Source organism: Pseudorasbora parva, chromosome 18 (genome assembly GCF_024679245.1).
Source record: "Pseudorasbora parva isolate DD20220531a chromosome 18, ASM2467924v1, whole genome shotgun sequence".
In the NCBI taxonomy this organism is placed as follows: domain Eukaryota; kingdom Metazoa; phylum Chordata; class Actinopteri; order Cypriniformes; family Gobionidae; genus Pseudorasbora; species Pseudorasbora parva.
In genome coordinates this window covers 23102317-23125520 of record NC_090189.1, presented here as the reverse complement: position 1 = coordinate 23125520, position 23204 = coordinate 23102317, and the positions used below count along the sequence as shown (strand labels likewise).

General features: G+C 37.3%; 4 protein-coding genes across 4 annotated transcripts; 1 reads left to right on the top strand and 3 right to left on the bottom strand.

The window, feature by feature from the left end:
* The first annotated feature begins 1817 nt into the window (after positions 1-1817).
* mettl27 (methyltransferase like 27) lies at positions 1818-4169 on the top strand. Its single transcript, XM_067423366.1, has 6 exons — positions 1818-2045; positions 2180-2301; positions 2378-2506; positions 2615-2750; positions 3132-3224; positions 3405-4169. Exons 2-6 carry the CDS (start codon positions 2182-2184, stop codon positions 3608-3610), a joined length of 684 nt encoding a protein of 227 aa, XP_067279467.1. The 5' UTR covers positions 1818-2045; positions 2180-2181; the 3' UTR covers positions 3611-4169.
* A 783-nt stretch (positions 4170-4952) lies between these two features.
* cldn30 (claudin 30) lies at positions 4953-8864 on the bottom strand. Its single transcript, XM_067423152.1, has 3 exons — positions 8299-8864; positions 7785-7792; positions 4953-6212 (listed from the first exon to the last, which is right to left on the bottom strand). The coding sequence occupies exons 1-3, from the start codon at positions 8772-8774 to the stop codon at positions 5269-5271; spliced, it is 1428 nt and encodes a 475-aa protein (XP_067279253.1). The 5' UTR covers positions 8775-8864; the 3' UTR covers positions 4953-5268.
* A 2886-nt stretch (positions 8865-11750) lies between these two features.
* On the bottom strand, positions 11751-13038 carry cldn28 (claudin 28). Its single transcript, XM_067424798.1, has one exon. The coding sequence runs from the start codon at positions 12761-12763 to the stop codon at positions 12197-12199; it is 567 nt and encodes a 188-aa protein (XP_067280899.1). The 5' UTR covers positions 12764-13038; the 3' UTR covers positions 11751-12196.
* An 8851-nt stretch (positions 13039-21889) lies between these two features.
* On the bottom strand, positions 21890-22671 carry cldnd (claudin d). The gene has a single exon (XM_067424797.1). The coding sequence runs from the start codon at positions 22634-22636 to the stop codon at positions 22010-22012; it is 627 nt and encodes a 208-aa protein (XP_067280898.1). The 5' UTR covers positions 22637-22671; the 3' UTR covers positions 21890-22009.
* Positions 22672-23204: the final 533 nt, after the last annotated feature.

Sequence of the window (23204 nt, the reverse complement as noted above, 5' to 3'; positions counted from 1 at the left end):
CTTTAACCATGTTTAAGTAATAATACATCATTTTGTTTTAAACTATAATACTATATAATGTATTTAAGATTTAATCCCAGCGTGTTGTGTGCTATTTTTGTGTCAGACAAACTTTCTCTCATTAGCTATAGGCCAAGGTGCCGTGGTGATGATTTGTATACGTGCAAATTTACTGAAACATGTCAAACGTGTAACTTAATGTAGGCCAAATAATCTATTTAGGGTTACGTGGTTGTGTTGAATGTGACTTTTTTTTTTCGCGTTCCAACTTTTGAAATTGTCCCGTAATTAAGGGAACAACATAACCATGAATAACGTTACTATGATAAAATGGCGCTCATTTCATCGTCCTCACAAGTGGGACGAATTCTAAACTTTAGTTTAGTCACACATGGAAGTAAATTCTTAATATTGATAAAATGTATAAAGAATATAATTTTCTTTTAATTATTATTATTCATTGTTCTCTTTCTTTCTCCAACAGGGTGTGACCAAGATATCCATTGATGCTGACTCGTTGCAAAGTTTCTCATCCAAGCCAGTCAGTTCTTCTTAAAGTGATAGTTTACCCAAAAATGAAAATTCTGTCATTTACCCTCATGTTGTTCCAAACCTGTATGAGTTTCTTTGTTCTGCTGAACACAAAATAAGATTTTTGGAAGAATGTTTGTAACCATGCAGATGGAGCAACCATTTACTACCATAGTAGGGGGGAAAATACTATGGTAGTAAATGGTTGCTCCATCTGCTTTGTTACAAACATTCTTCCAAATATCTTATTTTGTGCTCAGCAGAACAAAGAAAATTATACAGTATTTGAACAACATGAGGGCGAGTAAATGAGGACAGAATTTTCATTTTTGGTGAACTATCCCTTTTCCAGCTGAAACACTGACAAGTAGCAAGAATGCTCCACTGTATCTACTTTGACTGTGTGTGTATTTTCAAAACTAAAGGCGCATTAAAGACATTAAAGAAAAGTGACACAGGCTTTGGTCATTTTTTTTATTATTTAAAGCAATTTGAAATTAATTCTTATGAAAATGTATTGTTTGTATGCCAAATTTTATAAATGCAGAGGATACAATGTGCTTTAATTTGTTTTTATCCTCGCTATAACAAGTTGTAACTAGTTCCACCACTGCAATTTCTAGTAACAATTAAAACCATTTAAAAATGAAACCCCTAATTAAAACGTTTTAGTTGAATTAATTATAAAAACAGGTTGAGTAAACGTACATTTTAAAGTTGAAGTCAAGTTTGAGCCAACTAAAAATTATTAATTTAATTAACTTTAAAAATAATTGAGCAAACGTACATTTTAATGTTGAAGTCAAGTTTGAGCCAATTAAAAAATATTAATTCAGGTAACAATTTCTAGAACGAAATTGAGTGAACGTAAAATATCTGTGGAACTAGTTACTAAATAATAATTAGTTGAAAGCACTAGAATTTTTTTACAGTGTACTGAAGAAACAAAGACACCTAAATCTTGGATGCCCTGGGGGGGGTAATCAGATAAACATCACTTTTTTTTTTTCATTTTTGGGTGAACTATCCTTTTAAGAAAAGTTTCAAATGTTCACCAATGCTCCAGAAGGAAACGCAATGCAAAATATACATACAATTGTATTTGCATTTATGCATTGTGGAAGATTTTATTCCATTCTACATATATAAATGTCACTAAATGTAAATGGTAGCCTATCTATGGCTTTGTAAAAATGTCAAAAATATTCTGTCCTTATAAATTATTACCTTAAAGGAAGTGTATGTAAGATTGTGGCCAAAACTGGTACTGCAAACACTATCCCCTCCACCCTCACTCGAGGTTGCCAGATTGGCTGCAGGATCCAGCAGGAACATTTGTCGCCTGCAGCTGTGGTAACTAGAGCAGAGCTGGCAACCTGGATGCAGAAACACTGCTGACTTTGTGATTGGTCGATAGGTGGAGGGCGGAGCTTCAGCCCAAAACACAACATCAACATCAGTTGAGGGCTGCAACAACAACTTTTAAATGACAATATCCTGACCGGACTACATTTGTCAGTGATATAAGTATTTGAAATTAACATGATTTCTTAATGTCTAGTGACATATCAGGGACATTAAATGAAATATATTTCTTACATACATTTCCTTTAAAGAGTACCAGAATCTGTGTAATTTTTCCCTAAAGGAATGGCAAACACCAGTCGGACCTTTTCTGATGTGAGGAATGTGATCTTGTCGGCTCATAAAAACGCAGGGGCCCAGGAGAAGGTTGGCTTTTATGATACCTGGGCTGAGAGCTATGAGCAGGTAAACTTAATGCAGCAGTAATTTCCGCAGTACTTTTTCAAAAACAATTTAATCTGTAATAATGTTGCTTTCTCAGGATGTAGCAGTGCTGGATTACCGTGCCCCTCAGTTAGCAGCAGAGTGTGTTAGCTCATTTTTCACAGGTGACCGAGAGAAGGCCACTGTCCTGGATGTGGCCTGCGGATCAGGCCTGGTCTCTGCACATGTAAGCATTGCTTTATTTGAATGCTGATGGGCACAAGATAATGTGATAAACCTGCTAATGCAAAGAGTGATGTTATTTGTTTTCTTAATCCCATTTGTTTGAGAAAAGTTAAAGAAAATGGGGTTCCGTCATTTTGTTGGAGTAGATGGAAGTTCGAGAATGCTGGAGTTGGCAAAGAAAACTGGACTTTATCAGCAACTTACACAGTGCCTGCTTGGACAAGATCAAATTTCAGTTGAAGCTGGTAATGAACCATACCACACTGTGAACTTTAATGTTTTTGTGCTTTTACTGTCTAAATGTAACTGAATAATTTGTATTTCCTCATTGGTAATGTCTGTTTGGATGTCTTTTATATAATATGGGACTTTATAATAAAATTAATACAGAAATATTAAAACCAGAACTTTAATTGTTAATATTGATCTGCTTAATATACAGCTGGTTTAATCTATAGGACAATCTGCTCATTAAGAATTCACATTTTGATTTCCCAAAATGTAGGTGTTATAACTAATAAACTGAATCATGAAACATGCTTGAGTCTTTTGTTGATAATGATATAAATATTTATATATCGATTAGCACTGTTGAAGTATTGACTTAATTCTCTCCTTTGTCTCAGTAACATATGATATTGTGATAATTGTTGGAGCTCTAAGCACTGGGAATGTGCCTTTGACAGTCATTAGAGAGCTTTGGGATGCTACAAAACCGGGTAACTTGTGCATTTCTCATTAATAACTTGTTGTTTAGTATTTACATTTTTATCCTTTAATCTTTTAATTTAATGCAATGCTATTTTAATTGGTGTGATGTCATTGTTGTACATTTTCTATGCATATAGAACATGTAATTTTCAGATATTCCTCCTAAACTCCATTAATCTGTGTAACAGGCGGTTATGTGTGCATGACTACAAGAGGGAACGTTGATAACCTGGAGTACAAGGCCGAGCTGGAGCAAATGATCAAAGTACTTGAGGAAGAGCAGAAATGGAGCCGTGTGACCGTTGATGAGGTGGAGGAATGGGAGAGAGCTGTTTCAGAAAAGGACAGCGGTTACATTCCAGGCGTCATTTATCTGTATCAGAAAAGATTTTAGGAGCAATCCAGTGCTAGACCAAATCTGCACAGTAATCTACACTGCGATTCTCCAGGATTATTATTCCACCAGCAGGTGGTGGTATTTTTTCATAAATCATAGTATCACTTAGAAATTATTTTTGTTCCCCATAGATAGAAGCACCTGGTACTGACAAGAGAAATGGCGAAACATGATCCATCTATTTGTTTTTGGCACTACATTATTTGACCTGGCACAGTTCAGTCACTTGAAAAACTTTATGGTTTTTGTTGTAAAGTCCAAGTCCAAGTAAAGTCCATGAACCTAAAGGATTTTGTGAGAAAATGTCTGAGGCATATAGTTACAAATCTACCATTCCCCAGTTACATCTAAAGCTTCAGTTTGCCACACCTCGATACTCCAGCCGCCGGAATTTTGAAGCGGCCATTTCCGTTGGTGTCATATGACATAAATAAAACGCACAAACAAAAACACACAAAAATTGATTGCTTTGATGTTGAAATCCGATGTCATGATTTTTTAAAGTGTTATAATGTTGAAATGTGCAAAAATAAATTCCTAACAGAGACCACTAAAATACATTTGACTGTCATTTCGATTTCTAGCACTGACTACATCCAACATTCCACAGTTTATTTCTTATTTATTTCCTTTTAGAAAAACAGGCATACAGTGTTTTGACTAAATAAATATGATAACGACATACTTGAAGGATTTTAGGATGTGCTGATTTTATACTTCATAACTTGTAACAGCTTATTCAACTTAGGTTTAAGGCAAAACAGAAGAATATTGAGATGTTTGGTTGTTGTTTTCATATGGTAAGCTTCATAAGCTCACTGAGATCTTTAGAAACGCTCTCTGTCCCAACAATATGCAAAGCGTTTTTATGAGGCGATACTTTCTGTTAAACCGGTTTGTCCTGGGTCTGCCATTTCATTCAGGGCTTGAGCTGACACAAGAATAGCTAACAATGAAGAGAGTGTTCTTTTCCCTCTCTTGTAACATATGAAGCGAACCATTGTCCATCTTTGAAAGACCATATGTGTGGCCAAGGTCATAGCAGTGCTGTTTCATCCAAAAGCATGTTCATTTTAGATTCTTAACAGCTAAAAAAAAACACTGAATGAAGCTGACACATTTCCATATGTTTGTTGAAGCTGCGTCATGGTTTTTTTTTTACATTACAAAGGAGAACAAACTGTGCTAACCACTGACAGCCATTTTATTAATGATATTATGTATGTAAATTACATAAAACATTTTTAAGCAAAAAACATTTGTACCATATATGATCATGAATACATTACATTATTTAGTGAAAATATATACAAGTTAAAGACATCAAATGTATCAAAGCTATTAAAATAAACTATAAAACTTATAATCTTGACTGCTGAGGTCTGAGTGTAATCACAGTGCAAATCTTCATCTCAATCAGCTGCACCTCCTAAAGTGCCTCCAATTCTCTAAATGTCTAAATAAACTAAATAAGCAAGTGCGATCATTATCAATTTTTACATAAAAACAATGTTCAGCCACTAAATTCTTAATTGTATTTCTTCATTTGACCAGTAATTCTTCATTCAGAGTGCTATGGCAGGTGTATGGCTGTCCAAGTGCATGTAAGTCCCTCAGTCAACGTAGATCTTGTATTTTCACTGTCTGAAAATACATCACATGTATGTCTTTGGAGGATTTCCAAATGTCTCACTCAGTTCAGAGGGTGCCAGCATTTGATCCAAACCATGGTCGATCAGTTGGGACTTTGTCCAACCCCCTATGTCCTGGCATGACTCTGGCATTGATTCGGCTCTGGCAAGCTGGGACTTTGTGATTGACGGTCTGCTCTGGTAGGAGCCTGTGGAGGGAGGTCTGCCCAGACTCAGTGGAGCTTTCTGACTCCATTGGGACCTCGCAGATGGAGTGGCGCTCTGCAGTGACCTCACGGAGATGGGCCGCATCCTCTGCGAACCTGCCCTGCTGGACCCTGCCTGCGAAGAGCGCACGACCAGGTACTTCACTGAACGACCGCTGTCATCCTCTGTTTTGTCTTTGCAGATGGTGGTGCACAACATTCCTCCGCTCAACATGAGGACGAAAGATGCACCCCAACCAACATAAATGGCAGCGCCAATCTCCCTGCGCTGCGAGTCGGTCATCAGCGGGTCGTAAAACGCTCTTACCACAATGCCAGCCGACCAGGAGACGGGGATGATGCAGACAATTCCGGCGACGATCAATGTCACGCCGGCCGCTGTGGCAACTCTGGCTTTGGATCTTTTGGAACCTTTCATGAAGATGGTGCACTTTCCTCCAATGAAGGTCAAAACTAGGCCCACTGCTCCTAATAGGACAGACATCACCATGAGGGCCCGAGCGGCCTGCATATCTGAGCCTAGTGCGAGCATGGACTCGTACGGTTTGCACTGCATTTGGCCTGTGCTTTGTATCACACAGCTCATCCAAATCCCCTCCCACATGATCTCTGAGGTGACAATGGTGGTGCCAATGAAGGCTGTCACACGCCACATTGGCATGAGGCAGGACAGGAGGGCTCCCGTCCACCCCATTAAGGCCAAGGCACTCGCCAGCATGTGCATGCCAAGGGAAGCCATCTCTCGCTGGGGTTAAATCGCAGGTCCAGAGCTATACAGAGTCTTCTTCGTTCCTTTCAGCAGTTAAAGCCTTTTTGAAGGCCTTGTTTCCTTCTTCACTCATACCTGTCTGCAGCTCAGCTTTCACTCTGGTGACAGTGATGAGGTGTTTGTATGCTAAAAAGAGAGAATGACTGAGGAGGCGTGTGCAGTTCAACAGACCATGCCTCCATTAGTCCGTATGCCACCAGACTAACCAGATTCCTTGGACAATATGGGCGGGTCATGTAAAAAGAGGTAGACGGGCAACTGTTTAGATGGAAATTTGCATTGGACTCCTGAAAAGGCTCATGTGTTCGTGCGTCACTGTGTTCAGGTATCCAGTTGAAGTTTCGATCTCACGCTTTAGTTTTTCTGTTTGAGGTCTGACCACCGAGGCAGCCCCTGTAACCCATAAAAAGTTCATAATTGATGCCATAATTATCCTTTTATGTTAATGTCAAACCAAATGTTCAGCCAAAAATTACAATTCTGTAATAATTTCATTAACTTTCATCACATTTAATGGACCATAACGGAAAATAGAAGATATTTTGAAGAATGTGGGAAGCCAAACACTTTTGGTGACTATTGACTTTAATTGTATGGACCAAAAAAAAAAACACAAATACATTTCTCAAAATATGTCCCACTGAAGAAACTCGTTTATATAAGTTTGGAATTAAAATTTTTGTGTGAACTTTCTCCTTTAAGCATGATTGTGCTACTTTACTGCCATTTACGTGCACATAAAATTAAGGTGTGTGGTTACTGAGTTAAAGGAGTAATGAGTAAGTCTAAATTGTAAAATAAAATTCTAAATAATTTTTTTTGAGTGCCAAACTGGATTGTTGTTACCAAGTTCACAATATTGCTTACATGTGTGCTTAGTTTCAAATTACTAGACACGATGAGTCACAGACTGTGTTTATCGAAACAAATTCTAGAGGTTTGAATTTGTGATGACCTCACAAACCAATAATGAAGATAATGCTAAGGTCACTCATTACATTTAGATTTTGCTGTCACCATACCTTAAGAGCTGATGGCAGTTTTGAGTCATGTACCTTTGTGGCATAGTCTTTAAAATACCTACCGGAAAAAAATAGTGAGGTCGGTCTCTTCCTGTTGCAAAAACATCAGAAACTCAAGCATGCATTTATAAAAAGAACCAAACGTTCTTTACTATTTACATATTTATTTATTGACCATTTATGAATATTTAGAAAGTGATATTCTACATCACTAACTTGATATTTGATACTTTTATATCATTAAGGTCATTTTTTATATATTTTGAAATACACACTTAGTCATGTTTGCATTTAGTAATATGTTTTTATTAAGTACACATTGCTACATTTCATGGATAATGGTTACCAACTTATATGAGGAAAAACTATGTTTGAAATGACAGTTTGATGACTGCAGAACAGATTAAGCATGCTTGAAATACATTTTTAATAATGAAATATATAGTGTTCAAAAGTTTGGGGTCAGTAAAGTTTTTTTTAGTTTATTATTCAGCAAAGATGCATTCAATTGATAAAAGTGACTGTAAAGACTTTTACAATTGTTACAAAAATAAATCCATTTAAATAAATGCTATTCGTTTTAACTTTATAATCATCACAGAATGCTGAACAAAGTATCATGGTTTCCAAAAAATATTAAACAGGTAATTGGTTTTCAAGCAAAACCAATTTTACATTTACATTTTAAACAAATGTAGCCTTGGTAAGCATCAATTCTATTAATAAACATTTCAGCAGCCTTTGCACATTTCTTAACTATACAATGAAAAAAATATTTTGTGGCAATCGGCATTCCAATACTTCTAATACATGTGAAATTTGTACTGTTGTATGAATCAGTTCCTTTTTCAACTTTATCTGTTCAGTTGATCTCACTTCTTATACATAAGCTTTGCTGCTGTCCACAGACCTGGCTTGAGAATACTTTACATTATAGGGACCTTCCTCACTCGGTGGGCAGGAGCTGCAGAGGAGACCTCCACCCAAGAAAAGCAAGCAATCTGAAGCCCATCCAATGTAAAGCGATTCCCCGAGCTCCCTCCTCTGGCTGTCCACCAACAAAGGGTTGTAGAAGTCCCTGATTATGGTATTGGCCGTCCAGCAGACAGGAATGAGGACAAGAACTCCAGCAATGATGAAGATGACACCGCTGGCGATAGCGACCTTCGCTTTAGATGCCTCGTCATCCACGAAGTTGGTGCACTTTCCTCCCACCATGCACAAGATGATCCCAAACACCCCAGCGATGATGGCAATGATCACCAAGGCTCTGGCCCCCTGCAGGTCTTGAGGAAGTGCCAGCAGAGAATCATAAATCTTACACTGCATCTGTCCTGTGCTCTGAACCACACAGTTCATCCATAAACCTTCCCAAATGTTCTGCGAGGTCACAATGTTGGCTCCAATGAATGCTGTGACCTTCCAGTTGGGCAAGCCACAGATGACGATGCTTCCCAAGAAGCCGATCATAGCTAGGCAAATGCCCAAGATTTGACGTCCTGCGGACACCATGTCTTTTCACCTCTTGAGTTGAAGGAAAGAATGCAGGAAAAAGTTGCTGTTATTGCTATCAGCCGCTAGTTATGTCTCTGTATTGTCATATGTAACACTCACTTATATGTCTGTACACAAAAAAAAAAGAGGGGATGGCTTAAGGTCTTTCCAGCAAGACTTGTTTCCTTGTACTGGTCATGGCGATTGTTTAACAAAAGCTGTCAAACCAGTTATGTTCAAATGGACCCACATCTGAAGCTGGAATTGTTTTGTTTTAAAACAATTTTTTTTTTTTTTTTTTTTTGAAAATCTTGTCAAGCCTGTGATATATATATTTTTTTAATAAAAAATCTATTTGAGTTTAAATTATAGTAAAGGTTGTCTATAAAATAAAAACTATTACAGATTTTAAACGTGTTCACCATTTAGGCTACTGACTACTACTGAGAAAAAAGATGGATATCATACAGTGGTTGAGAGTCACAGACGACCAGACTTTTCTAGTAATTTTATAAACAACAAACTCATGCAGAAATTTTAATACTATGTTTTATTAATTGTCTCAAAATTTAATGAAAATATTTGTCTTATAGGGCTGTGGCCATATGCGATATTCTGCAAAATCAGTCAACTCTGACTGGGCAAAATCTCTTCTGACATTCGCCAACTTTGACTAGTTCAGACTGCAAATTGATGGCAAAATCTGTTGTTTAATTTATTCCAGCCTTTAGACATGTTTATAAGGTTTTATTGCAAGGAAAAATGAAATAATTTCCTCTATTAAAAAAAAAACAATCTAAAGTACTAACTATCTACTAAACAATTTTGGTAACTTTTCAAACTAAATATTTCATATTGTGTTGGCTTTGCCTTTTAACATCGTTAAAAAGTCGTTATGTTGACGGACTTGCCATGAAAGTGAACCAGACCGATATTTAAAAGCAGAAATGTGAAATGTGATTACTGTTGTTGAAGCACCCTTAAAACACAACTTATCACCATTTGTTTTAACAACAGTTTTATGCTGTAGTTTAAAAAAAAATGCTGTTTCTGCATATCCACCTTCAAGAGATTACTTTCAACTAAGTGAAACACATCTGCCTGTACTTTACTGTTATCAGCACACAAAGTACTTTGAACGTTAAAAATATGATACATTTGGTGCATGATGTACTAAGACATATTTGACATAATGTGTCTATTTTTGTCCTGTGTGTGTTCATGCTGATAGCTTAGCTTGTGTAAAAGCAAGCTTATGATATGTCTACCACAAAATATATAATCATCTCAGTATAGGGAATTTGTTGCTATATCTGGCCGTGTAAATGTTTATCGGATGATATTCAGCCAGTAAGTTTTACCCACCTTCATGGGATGTCATCTTTTGATTTTCTGTACTTATAACCAAGTATTATTTTGAGTATTTTGATTATATCCAATAATCTCCTAAATATTCATTAGAATAATTATTCAGTTAAACCTGTTTCAACTAGTTCAAAATAATATTTAGGAAATTATTGGATAGAATACTCAAAATATTATTTCTCTCTCTCTCTCTCTCTCTCTCTCTCTCTCTCTCTCTCTCTCTCTCTCTATATATATATATATATATATATATATATATATATATATATATATATATATATATATAGGTGCTGGTCATATAATTAGAATATCATTAAAAAGTTTATTTGTTTCACTCATTAATTAATTCATTACACACAGACTGATATATTTCAAATGTTTATTTCTTTTAACTTGGATGATTATAACTGACAACTAAGTAAAATCCCAAATTCATTATCTCAGAAAATTAGAATATTACTTAAGACCAATACAAATAAAGGACTTTTAGAAATCTTGGCCAACTGAAAAGTATGACCATGTACAGCACTAAACATATGACCATGTACTTAGTTGGGCCTCCTTTTGCCTGAATTATTGCAGCAATGCGGAGTGGCATGGAGTCGATCGGTCTTTGGCAGTGCTCAGGTGTTATGAGAGCCCAGGTTGCTCTGATAGTGGCCTTCAGCTCTTCTGCATTGTTGGGTCTGGAATATCGCATCTTCCTCTATACAATACCCCATAGATTTTCTATGGGGTTAAGGTCAGGCGAATTGGCTGGCCAATTAAGAACAGGGATACCATGGTCCATGGATACACCAGGTACATGGTTGCTTTGCATGGCACTGTGTGCAGGTGCCAAGTCCTGTTGGAAAATGCAATTTGCATTTACATAAAGTTGGTCAGCAGTAGGAAGCATGAAGTGCTCTAAAACGTTGTGTTATACGGCTGCATTGACCTTGGACCTCAAAAAACACAGTGGACCAACACCAGCAGATTACATGGCACCCCAAACCATTGCTGACTGTGGAAGCTTTACACTGGACCTCAAGCAACATGGATTGTGTGTCTTTCCTATCTTCTTCCAGACTCTGGCACCCTGATTTCCAAAGGAAATACAAAATTTACTTTCATCAGAGAACATAACTTTGGACCACTCAAGAGTCCTTTTTGTCTTTAGCCCAGACGAGATGCTTCTGACGCTGTCTGTTGTTCAAGAGTGCCTTCTCAAATATATCAGTCTGTGTGTAGTGAATGAATACAATATAATTTGCAAGTTTCACTTTTTAAATGGAATTAGTGAACTTAGTAAACTTTTTGATGATATTCTAATTATATGGCCAGCACCTGTATATATATATATATATATATATATATATATATATATATATATATATATATATAGTACGTGGTATCATGGCACCTAGATGTTATATGTATAAATCACTTTTGTGGTTTCTGTATCAAAAAGTAGGACACAAATTAAAATATGACATAAAATGAGATCAAAAATTATATTAATTTTTAATAAATAATTAAATGATTTATTTGACATTTTCACGCTTGTGGTCAAATTATATGAATTAAGATGAAATATTATAACACTAGTTGGTTCCTAGTAGTTGGTAATATCTTGCAACCTGAAAAAAATAAATATATATGGATATAAACTGAAAATATAAGCATTGCAGCTTTATAACTATAAACATATCTAATCAAAAAAGTGAACACAATAAATATTTACATAGACATAAACAGGTTTAAGACAGTGGCAGTTAAACAAACCTTAAATTTGTTTTCATTTCCTTTTTAAACATTTACAAATTTATATTTTTTAAAGGAAAAGTTATGACAGAATTAACTAAATTATTATATTATTTTAATGAAGCCATTCAAAAAAGCTAAGTTGTCATTAAATGACTTAATTTGTACAGACAGACAGATGTTCTTGAAGAGTGATACAAGGTTGATACAATTCAAATAAGAACAGTCCTTATATCTTGGCAGCTCTGAGTGAATAGAGCCAGTGAGAATGTTCAACTTTCAGGAAAGAGACAAATCTCTGAAGTAACTTCAGGCTTAATCTGCACATCTGGTCAACATCTGTTGGAGTATGTGCTGATCAAAAGCCCACCACCCACAATTAGCAGGACACCGGCCACCCATCCGACATAGATGGAAGCTCCCAGCTCTCCTTTTCGCCCTGCTGCTGCTTGAGGGTTATAGAAGTCCACAATAATGACATATGCCGACCAGCTGACAGCAACAAGGCAAGTTACACCTGCAACTATATAGACTGCACCAGCTGCTATTCCAATGTTTGTCTTTTTAAGCCGCTCTTCTCTATAGAAGTTGGTGAAATTTGCCCCAACAACCGACAGTCCAATGGCAACCACACTGACCGCGATAGAGGCACAAATCAAAGCTCGCGCTGCCTGGAGATCTTGGGTCAGAGCCAGCATGGAGTCAAATGCTTTGCACTGCATGTGACCGGTGCTCTGAAGGACGCAAGTCATCCACAAGCCTTCCCAGAAAACCTGTGCTGTCACAATGTTTGCTCCCACGAAGGCCGTCACTTTCCACATAGGCAATGCACATATAAGAATAGTACCACATAGGCCTAACACAGCCAGACATACAGCCAAGATCTGTCGACTCCTCATCTTTTATGGAACACAGACGATTCATCTGCAATAAAATGGAGAAAAGCGTCGTAGTTGTGTGAGCAAGCGACTATTGACAAAGTGAATGCTCTTCCTTGTGCCTCAGGTATTAGTATTTGAACAAAGAGAAAGCAAAGCAAGGGGAGGAAACCTGTATAGAGTTTCCTGCTCAACTTGATTTTTCTCAGAATGTCCACATTCAAGGAAAAAGTACACAATAAACGCTTTTAAAAAACAGCTAGTTCAAAACACTACAATCATTGACAGTTTTTATTAATGATATACAGTATTTCAACCAAAGATTCTGTCTTTATTTTCTCCACATATAATGTCATTGCAAATCTGATGCATTTTTTATGTAATTGTTCCCATAAAGAAATAATAAGAATGATGACATATTGTTGTAGGCCAATCTAGATTTTACCATCACCCCAATCTTAAAAATAAAGGTTCTTAAATGGTTCTTCGGTGGGTTGTATGGTTCCATGAAGAAGCTTTAAGAACCTTTCCAATACACAAAAGGTTATTTGTAGCAAATTGTTCTTTAGACTACAAAAAGGTTAGTAAAACAATGGCTCTTTGAAGAATCTTTCACAAAATGGTTCTTCACAGAACCAAAAATGTTTTTTTTTTATATGGCATCACTGTGAAAACCCCTTTTTGGTTTTTCCTGGCACCTTTATTTCTACTGGTTTTTGGATTATTGTAGAATAATCTCTGCGACCAACAAACTTTTACATTCCACGTTTTTCTCACCCCGGTAATCGTCACGAATTAAAAACTTTAATGAATTTTAAATGCAACGGCAGAAGTAAAAAGCGAAGTGTGTTCATGCTGAGGCTTAGCTTGTGTGAAAGCAAGCAACACTGATAGTGGTATGTCTTGCCACAAAAGATAGGCCTATAGCTAATCAGCACAACATGCTGACACCACATTTCCTACCACATTTCCAGTTTTGAAGGGGCCGCGAAAAAGACACTTTCATACAATGTCATATTTTGCCTTTTCTTAAATATTATATCCAATCTCTTATACATGTTTTATCATTTTTTCGGTTAGAATCTGTCTCATTTCAGAAGGCTGCGTCCTCCGGAGGTCGCATTTGAAGGCTGCATACGTCATAAGGCCGTCTCATTTCAAAAAAGTGAGCAGGACATGTCGGTACACGATCCGTTCCACCTGCACGATCCGTTCTACGCATGCGCATAATTACGTAGTAGAAAACGTCACGGTTTTCCTACACTATCGGTACAAATGAAACACTTGACGGCAAGGCGGCACAATTTGCGTCATATTTGTGTTACATTTAACAGCATGTCTATTTTGATGCTTTTAAATGTAACACAAAATAAATAGCAAAGGACGTGAGTCGTTACATGAACGTATGATCAACCGTCAAAGACGGTTTGTGCCGTTTTTTTAAATTAATATCTGCTAATAGTTAACCTTTAAATTGAGTAATTTTGTATTAGTATGGATCTATATAGGCTATCTATGTAATCTAAATGAGGAAAATAATCCCTTCAATGTTGTTTACAGAAGACATAATACCCTACCGCATCTGGTGATATAGACTAGTTTATGTGAATATTAAACAGCAAAAAAACTATTTATGCTACGAATCCTGAGTGTCCTCCTGACTCCTGTGTGTGTGGGTATGAATGGCGCTGATCCGCAGTTTACCTCAAACCCATAGGCCTACAAAGAATTGAGCTTGACAGTCGTGTGATTCCATCTCATACGAGGACATAAACGCATGTCCGTCATCTCCAGAGCCACTCTGAGAGTAACTTCATCTGCGTTTCACCGTTTCATTTGAGAAAAACCACCGTCATATCATAAACACGCAGAAACTAAAAGGTATATTCACGGCAACTCGTCAAAATGAAAGTTCGGTTTTACTTGAGAAATATATCACTGTTGTACTGTAGAATTTGTGGGAAATTTAATAGAAACTAAATTAAAATGAAAACAATAATAATATTGTTGTTTTATGAATTAAGTTGCTATAACCTACTCTTTACTGGTAAATATTACAGCAAACAAACATCACAGACAATGGCAGACCAATGCAGCTCTTGCATAATCAATAATACTTCTATAATGACTGTGTAAAATTATTTTCAATGTTTGATGTTGACTGCTATGTGTAAATGACTTGAAAGAAGCATTTGTTCACACAGAAGTTTTATTTATGAGTACAAATACACACACACACACACACACATACGTCTCTCTCCCTCCGTCTCCCACACACACACTCTCTCCCTCTCACGCAGAGTGTGGGGTGCACAGTCACCCAGATACACCCACACTAACAAAATGTATATGGGTGACTGTGCACCCCAACTCCAGCATTTACTCTCAGGTTGAGGGTGTCTTTGCAAATTATCATGAATGTTTCCATGTCCTGGAGGTTTTCAAAAATAAACGTAAAAGGCTCCATGGCATCACAGTTCATCAACTCCAGCTCCCTCCATGCTTTCCTTCGTTCATCATGATCCATGGACATGTATTTTGGTTCTTGCACCTGGCCAGTGAAAAGCCCAACACTGTTCCTCACAATGTATTCTGCCTGGTACATGTTTCAATGTGAGGGGCAGCTCCTCCACTTCTACTTGTTCCTCCTATGACAAAGTAAAATACCATTAATACAACATAAGATGTTTTGGGTCTTTCAAAAGGGGCCTTAAGACATATTTTCAGCATAAATTAAATAGTTATTATTAGTTATGGTTTTTTATGCTTTTATATTGTATTTTCATTAGGCTATTAATTGCAAACCTTTGTACTGTTTTTATTTGTAAGCCACTTTGGACAAAAGCATCTGCTAGCTCAAATAAACCATAACATGCACAAAGTAAATACAGGTAGGTCTCACAAAATTTGAATATTGTGGAAGTTTCAATAATTCAAATTTACAACGTGAATCTCATACGTTATGTAAATTCATTAGACACTATGCGAAATATTTATATTATGCATGTTCATTTTGATTACTACAGCTTATATCTAAAGAAAACCCCAAATTCAGTATCTCACAAAATTAGAATAGCACATACAACCAAAAATAAACAAAAATTTAATTACAGAAATTAGGACGTTTTCCCTGAACTCTGTCAACACGACTCACTGTCAATTAATCGGCAGCAGTCTGCCTTTATCCAGAAACAGCTCAGATAACGTGACAGTAGTGTATAAAACTGTTAGTCACCGACATAATATTTCTGTCTTCATCACAGCACAGAATAACAAAATACGTCCATAAGAACCTATTTATTATTTAACGTCCGTAAATTAAAACAGTGGACAGTATATTAGTTCATAATTTGTGTTCTGCATTGGGCTATGTGTAAATAATACGAAAATAAAAACTGCATGTAGGAGTGAAGAGGTTTGCTCCAGTCATGTAAACATTTTACTGCGATTAACTCCTTACTCTGATCATTGGAAAAAAGCGCATTATTGGTGTACATTAGGGATGTCAACGATTAATCGATGATCGATTAATTGTCGATAAGACATTTGATCGATAAGACTTATCGATCATCGATTAAGCAGGGTCATGCGCGTGCGTGCTGCTCAACCGCGAAACGGGAGGAAAAATGATGCGAGCGTGCCCCAGTTCTATTTGGGACCATTTTACAGCTGGAGTTACTCCTTCATCATGACTGCAAGTTTGCATGTGCAGTCATAGCCTTTTGTTTTGTGCAAATGTAAGTTGTAATATTGTGTTTATATTGTGCAGGCCTATCTATAGCTGATTTATCTCATAAGGATGCATTTGGTTAATCATTAACGTTAGAGGCGGTAGTTAAAGCATGGTGGTGATCAGCTTCAGCTCCAACAGCAATGCACAGCTAATAATGACTATGATTGGGACTGTCATATTACACAACATTAATGAGAACACTAGTGTAATTAAACATTGTGATTGTTAATTATTTGGGTTTATTTGCCGTGTGTTTCATTGTGTTGATCCAGGAAGAGCGCGTGCACAACATGAGTCACGCATTCTGACTCGCGCATGTAACTTAGTTCAAGTGCACTTGTGCATTCCCATCAGATTGTGCTGAAGTAATTTGAAATATTACATTTATTTTGTAACGTTATATATGTGATGAATCAGGGTGCGTTTCTTTTAGTGAAATAAAACGCACTAGCAAGTGGCTTCAGTCAGTGATGGCTACCGGTTTTCATTCAGTGCTTCTGCTTTAGCGCATACAGAGCAATGCATAACAACTATGATTGGGACGATCATATTATATACAAGAAATGAGAACACTATTTTAATAAATGGTTGTAAAGTCATTGGGTTAAGGTGCCGTGTTAAGAGCGTTCTAGGAGGAGCGTGTGTACGCGTCTCCCATTCTGAATATGAATATCAGCAACTCAATTCAAGTTCACTTGTGCATTCGCAAAATTTTGTGTAGATATAATTTGTAATATTTTGTTAACTTTATATAAATCTGATTAATCTCATATAGGAAGCTTTTTGTTTAGTTAAATAATGCGCTAACAAAGAGATTCAGTGCCTTACCTTGCCTAACTTACCGGTGTTAATTCAGCGCATCCGCTTCAGCTCGCGCAGTTCAAACAGCAACGCACGACTAATAATAACTATGATTGGGACTGTCACATTACATAACATTAATGAAAACAATATTTTAATAAATCGTTTTGAATTAATTGGGTTGAGGTGACGCTTCAGCACGTTGTTCTTGGAAGTGCGTCCACACATTCTGAATAACAGATCTGAGGCGGGGTTTGTGTTGTATTACAGGTTATATTTGGTTATTAAATAAGTAATTTAATTAAATTATAAATCCATTTGACTGTTTGTTACGATCTTCTATTTTTGAATATATCACATGATGTAGCATGTTGTATACATCTATATAATGTATCCGTTTCAAGTTTTACATTTAATTCAGTAATTCACACACTTTTCCAAAATATTCTAATTTTTGGAGACCTACCTATATAGAATGCATACGAGGAAATGGTTGTCTGGTTAGTTTGGCCATACCTTGACTATTTGGGGTCGATAAAGGCTGTAAATAGGTGGTAGGGTGCCTGCCATCAGTTGTTCTGCCTCCTCTGTCCAGAAGGCAAAGCGCTGCCCTAAGTTCTGCCCATGCCTATTTAAAAGTATGGTACTGTTAATGCAGCACAATTGTAAAGCAGGCATTGCAAGCAATGTTTTAGTGCTTGAAATGTGTCCTACCTTGCGATCGAGAATTTCTCCAGGATCTGGAGACACCACCACTTCCGAATAGATGGTATGTCAGTCTGTAATATACATGTAATATTGGAGTCTTGCATTGTTTGTTTTTTAACATTCTTGGATACATACATTACATGAACTACAACTTACATCCAAAAAGTGAAACATGGCACCAGTACAGATGCAGAGGGCATACTGTTAAAGAGGAAAATAATGACTTTCTGTGATAGACAAACAATGTTTTTACAAAATGAATGCACTTTTTGTAACACATCACTTGAAGATATTAAACATTTATTTTTTGTATTGCACTTTTTCTATTTCATTTTGGACTGACTTTAAAATAGATATTCCTAAAATTACTATTCCGCCCATTACTCCTAGCTGCTGCTACCCGTCTCCACTCACTTACCTCTTATAGCAAAATTTTTAGCCATGCGTGAGACCTTCTTCAACACCGCATCCACTAGCCCGTAAACCAAATATCGCTGAACGGCATCGTAAAGGGCAAACTTCTCTGTTTTTCCTCTGAACTCCATTTTCATTCTATAAGAAAAAATATTTTTTTTTTCTGTCAGAAACCCTTCTCTGACACCAAATCCTGTCAGAAAATATTACATGCTACTGTCATTTCTTCACAACTTTATAAAAATCATGTATGCAATTTGAAATAAGGTGAACAATTACTTTAAAAAAACAAATTTCTGTCAGAAACCCTTCTCTGACACCAAATCCTGTCAGAAAATATTACATGCTACTGTCATTTCTTCACAACTTTATAAAATCATGTAATCAATGTAACCTCTGTTGTCAGTGTCATCTAGGCCTTATCACTTTATTTTTATTAGATGTCTTTTTTAGTCGTGAAGTTAGTTATAATATTTAAACAGTTTGTGCAAAAATAAAAAGTTACTCACCTCTGGAAATAGGCTTACTTTGTTGCCGAGTTGTTGCTGAGTGGATGATTTGCGGGGGGGCAGTGGTATTAAACTTGACAGCAGTCCAATCAGCCAATATCTCCAAGGCACATGATGACAAGATGGTAACCTCTGGCCAATGATTTTATGATTTTCAATGATTTGACCCCAAACCCTCCCACCGAGCTCATACTCATACATGCTCCACTCGCCCATAGTCATACTTTGTAATTAACAACAATAATAATAAACATTTTAAAAAAAAATTCGCCCATAGTCTGCAGCCAGACGCTTCTCTTTTCTTTTGCTGTGAGTGAATGAAAGTCTCGTGGTATAAATATGCGCATGCGTGGAACAGATCGTGCAGTGTCGTAAATCGTTGCAAAACAGTATTTTCATTTGCGCATGCGCATTTTCTAAAGAGTCTACTACGCATGCGTAGAACGGATCGTGCAGGTGGAACGGATCGTGTACCGACAGGACACTCCAAATGCGACCTCCGAATGCGTCTTTCTTTTATGGGATTTCGGAGTGGGCATAAGGTGTAGCCTTCGCGGCTGGAGATAACCTTCTTTTCGTCGCCGTTAACAACCGTCATATAGGCTATATATATATATATATATATATATATATATATATATATATATATATATATTTAAAAAACTCCACCACTGCCAGATATACATGCGAGTGTAGGTGTGGTGTTTAAAATGCAAGTTCAAGCTTGTTTTTGTTTTTTAAGTTCTATTAGGCTACCTCAAACAGATAGTTGTGGTTAACAGAAATACAACGCTTTAGTGCTTTTTAAACGTTTAACAGTACATTGCTGTCAAGACAAGAAACACTTCATAGTAATTTAAGTTATGAATAATTTTCATTCATATATGAATGAAAATTATTCATAACATATATAAACTGGCGTGAGTGGAACAAGGCTGAACGTGTTGGCATAGCAACGTGATACTGCCTGCCTGCCTGTGTGTCCTACAAAGGACGTCTCGTTTAATTCTGATTCAGGACACTCCGTATCCTGCAACCTACACAGGAGGTGTCCTCCGTATGCAGCCTTCGAAATTTAACGAAATGAGACAGCTAGAGTACATGAAGTATCCCTCGCTGCTGCAGATAACCCACAATTATTTGCGTCGCCGTTAGCCATATTTTAAATTTGCCACAAAAATAATAATAATAAGAACTCTTAGTTTCAGGCTTGTTTTTGTTTAAGCTGATAAGCAGGATTACAAGACTTTAGTGCTTTTTTGACGTTTAAAACGTTGCTGTCAAGTTACACATTGTTCATATAGCTGGCCTGAGTGCTCAACAAGTTATGTTGGCATAGCAACGTGTTACTTCCTGCCTGTGTGGCCTACGAATTTGGTTTGGTCTGGGTTATTTGATTTACATGATTATTAGGGACACTCCGTACTGCATCCTTCATGGGATGTGTCATCCGGAGGACGCAGTCTTCGAAATAAAATAAAGCGTCTGTTTGGTGTGGTGACCCTCCTGACATAGGCTCAGGGGCGTATCCATCTTTTCACAAGTGAGGGGGACAGAAATGTCATAATACAATTTTTTTGGGGGACCGATATAATTTATCGCATGTCTTGCTTTTAATTGGATAAGATATCAAATACACTGCTGAACAAAAACCAATAATATCTATAATATTATTCTCCTGTTTTTATGCCAATTTCACACTTGTGCATTAAGTCTCCATAGATTTTATGCAATTTAAAAAAACAAAAACAATCTGATGTAGCCTAAACCAGCTGTTCTCTGTGAATAGGCCTATATAGTAAAATGCAATTTATTCCTGTGATCAAAGCTGAATTTACTCCAGTCTTCAGTGTCACAGGATCCTTCAATAATCTCATGAAGATTAGATGATCAACAAACATTTATGATTATTATCAGTTGTGCTGCTCATGGTGATGCTTAAATTTTGTGGAAACCATCTAAACATTTGTGGTAAAATTAAAAAAGAGAGAAATTAATACTTTTATTGATCAGACATGCTTAATTGATCACAAGTGATATTGTTTATATTACAAAAGATAATTTAATAAATGGTGTCCATTGAACTTTCTATTCATCAAAGAATTGTGAAATTAAAATGTATCATGGTCTCCACAACATTTTAAAGCAGCACAACTGCTTTCAACCCAAATAATCATAAATGTTTCTTGATTATAAAATCATCATATGAGTGATTAGTGAAGGATCATGTGACACTGAAGACTGGAGTAATGATAAATTCAGCTTTGATCACATAGGGGGAAAAGCTGCTTTAATTTGTAATATTTCACAATATTACCGTTTTAATTATTTTTGATTAAATAAATGCAGCCTTGGTGAGCAGAAGATACTAAACATAAAAAAAAGCTGCATTATTCATATGATAGGCTACTTTATTTATCAATAAATAGGCTACATTGAGATGGCTTGAAAAACACACAAAGCATATATTGTCGCACTCGTCTGATTGTCGTCGTCACGTTTAATCACTCATATCGATTGTTTTCCTTCAGCTGCAGCTCCAGCGTGAGAGGGTATTAATTGTAACAATCCAATTTTGGACTTACTGAGAACCCCTCCTCACATTTAGATGCGAATAAAATGACAGCGGGTCATACATAGATAATTTTGTCTCTGATTTTAAATCTTAATGTATTCACATTGGTTTCTATGTAAATACACTTGCCCTGAAAAAGCACTCGATCAAGCGAGATTAGAGAAAGCTGTCTTTAGCGTCCGTATTAACTTGCCCGCCCTCGCGGAGGTAACGTCGGTTCGAATCCCGCTCGGAGTGGGTCGACTAGGATCGGTGAGAGACCCAGTGAAAGTGCGGGGGACGAAAATGACGAAACATTTTATTAAATGTGAGGGGGACACGTCCCCCGCGTAATCTACGCCCATGCATAGGCTACTTTACGAGTGCTCCAACTGAGCATGTACAAATGGAGTCATTTAGACAGTGTAAAAAAAAATCCATTAAATTTATTAAAAGTTAAAATAGTCATGCAAGAAGAGGGGTGGGGGGAAACCAGGGTAAAACTCATATACAACCAGGAGAATTCATCAGTCTATAAAGTCTGAGTGTCACACATAGGCCCCTGGGGCAGACCTCGGAGCGGAGTATTTCACGGAGTAACCACGACCCTCACTCTTCGGGCACTGACAACAGAGAAGCGCGCCCCCGATGAGCAGCAGACCAGACGCGCCCCATCCGATGAACAGCGACGCTCCCAGCTCCCGCTTCTGGGCCTCAGACAGAGTGGGGTTGTAGAAGTCTCGGATGACGGTGTGCGCGCACCAGCAGACAGGGATCAAGCAGAGAACACCACCAACCAGGAAGAACACACCGGCCGCGACTCCTACTTTGGCCTTTGCGTCCTGGTCGTCAATGCAGTTGGTGCATTTGCCTCCAGCGACGGCCAGAAGAACTCCCAGGAAGGTCACGAGGATGGAGATGATAACAAGAGCTCGAGCGGCCTGGAGATCTTGCGGTAGCGCCAGCATGGAGTCGTAGACCTTGCACTGCATCTGTCCCGTGCTCTGCTGCACGCAGTTCATCCAAAGGCCTTCCCAGAAGATCTGTGCGGTCACGATGTTGTTGCCAATGAACGCCGTCACCTTCCACATGGGGAGCGCGCAGATGATGATCTCTCCCAACCAGCCAATGACCGCGAGGGCGATGGCCAAAATCTGAAGCCCAGCAGATGCCATTATGTTTTTGTGCGTGTAAAGCAAACGTATATCAGAGGAACGAACGATACACGTATTTATAGTGGATTTTAGAGGCGCGGCTTGTAAACAATGCGATTTGATTCAGCTGGTGAGGATTTCCCGCTAGTTTCTCCTAATTACCAAAAAAAGGGAACTAACAAGGATCGATTAGGAAATCATCGCGCAATGATCACGCGTCACGCGCTTCTCGATGCTAGTTGTCATGTACTTGAATAGCAATTAATAGATGTATTAATCTAATAGATTTATTACCCCCCCCCCCCCCCCACACACACACACACACACGTAGGCCTATTGAGGGCGTATTGTAAAGTGATGTAGGCCTAGCTATTTTAAAGAATTTAATTTATTAAACCACCTAAACCAAACACACTTGTTTCAAAGTACCTCACACATGCTTGTTCGGGTTGCACATGAATTATTTAATTAATTTACTAAAATGTTTTAAGGAAATGTCTATTTATTAATAATAATTAAAACTAAAATATAAACTTTTATTATTATTAATATCATCACAATATTAGCCTACGTGTTCTCAATTAAATTA

Excerpts from the sequence above, each read along its gene's own strand:
- cldn30 (XM_067423152.1), bottom strand. The coding sequence starts at position 8,774 with ATGGTGTCCGCAGGACGTCAAATCTTGGGCATTTGCCTAGCTATGATC.
- mettl27 (XM_067423366.1), top strand. The coding sequence starts at position 2,182 with ATGGCAAACACCAGTCGGACCTTTTCTGATGTGAGGAATGTGATCTTG. Across the intron at positions 2,751-3,131 it reads TCAAATTTCAGTTGAAGCTG|TAACATATGATATTGTGATA; the intron begins GTAATGAACCAT and ends CCTTTGTCTCAG. Across the intron at positions 3,225-3,404 it reads TTGGGATGCTACAAAACCGG|GCGGTTATGTGTGCATGACT; the intron begins GTAACTTGTGCA and ends TCTGTGTAACAG.
- cldnd (XM_067424797.1), bottom strand. The coding sequence starts at position 22,636 with ATGGCATCTGCTGGGCTTCAGATTTTGGCCATCGCCCTCGCGGTCATT.
- cldn28 (XM_067424798.1), bottom strand. The coding sequence starts at position 12,763 with ATGAGGAGTCGACAGATCTTGGCTGTATGTCTGGCTGTGTTAGGCCTA.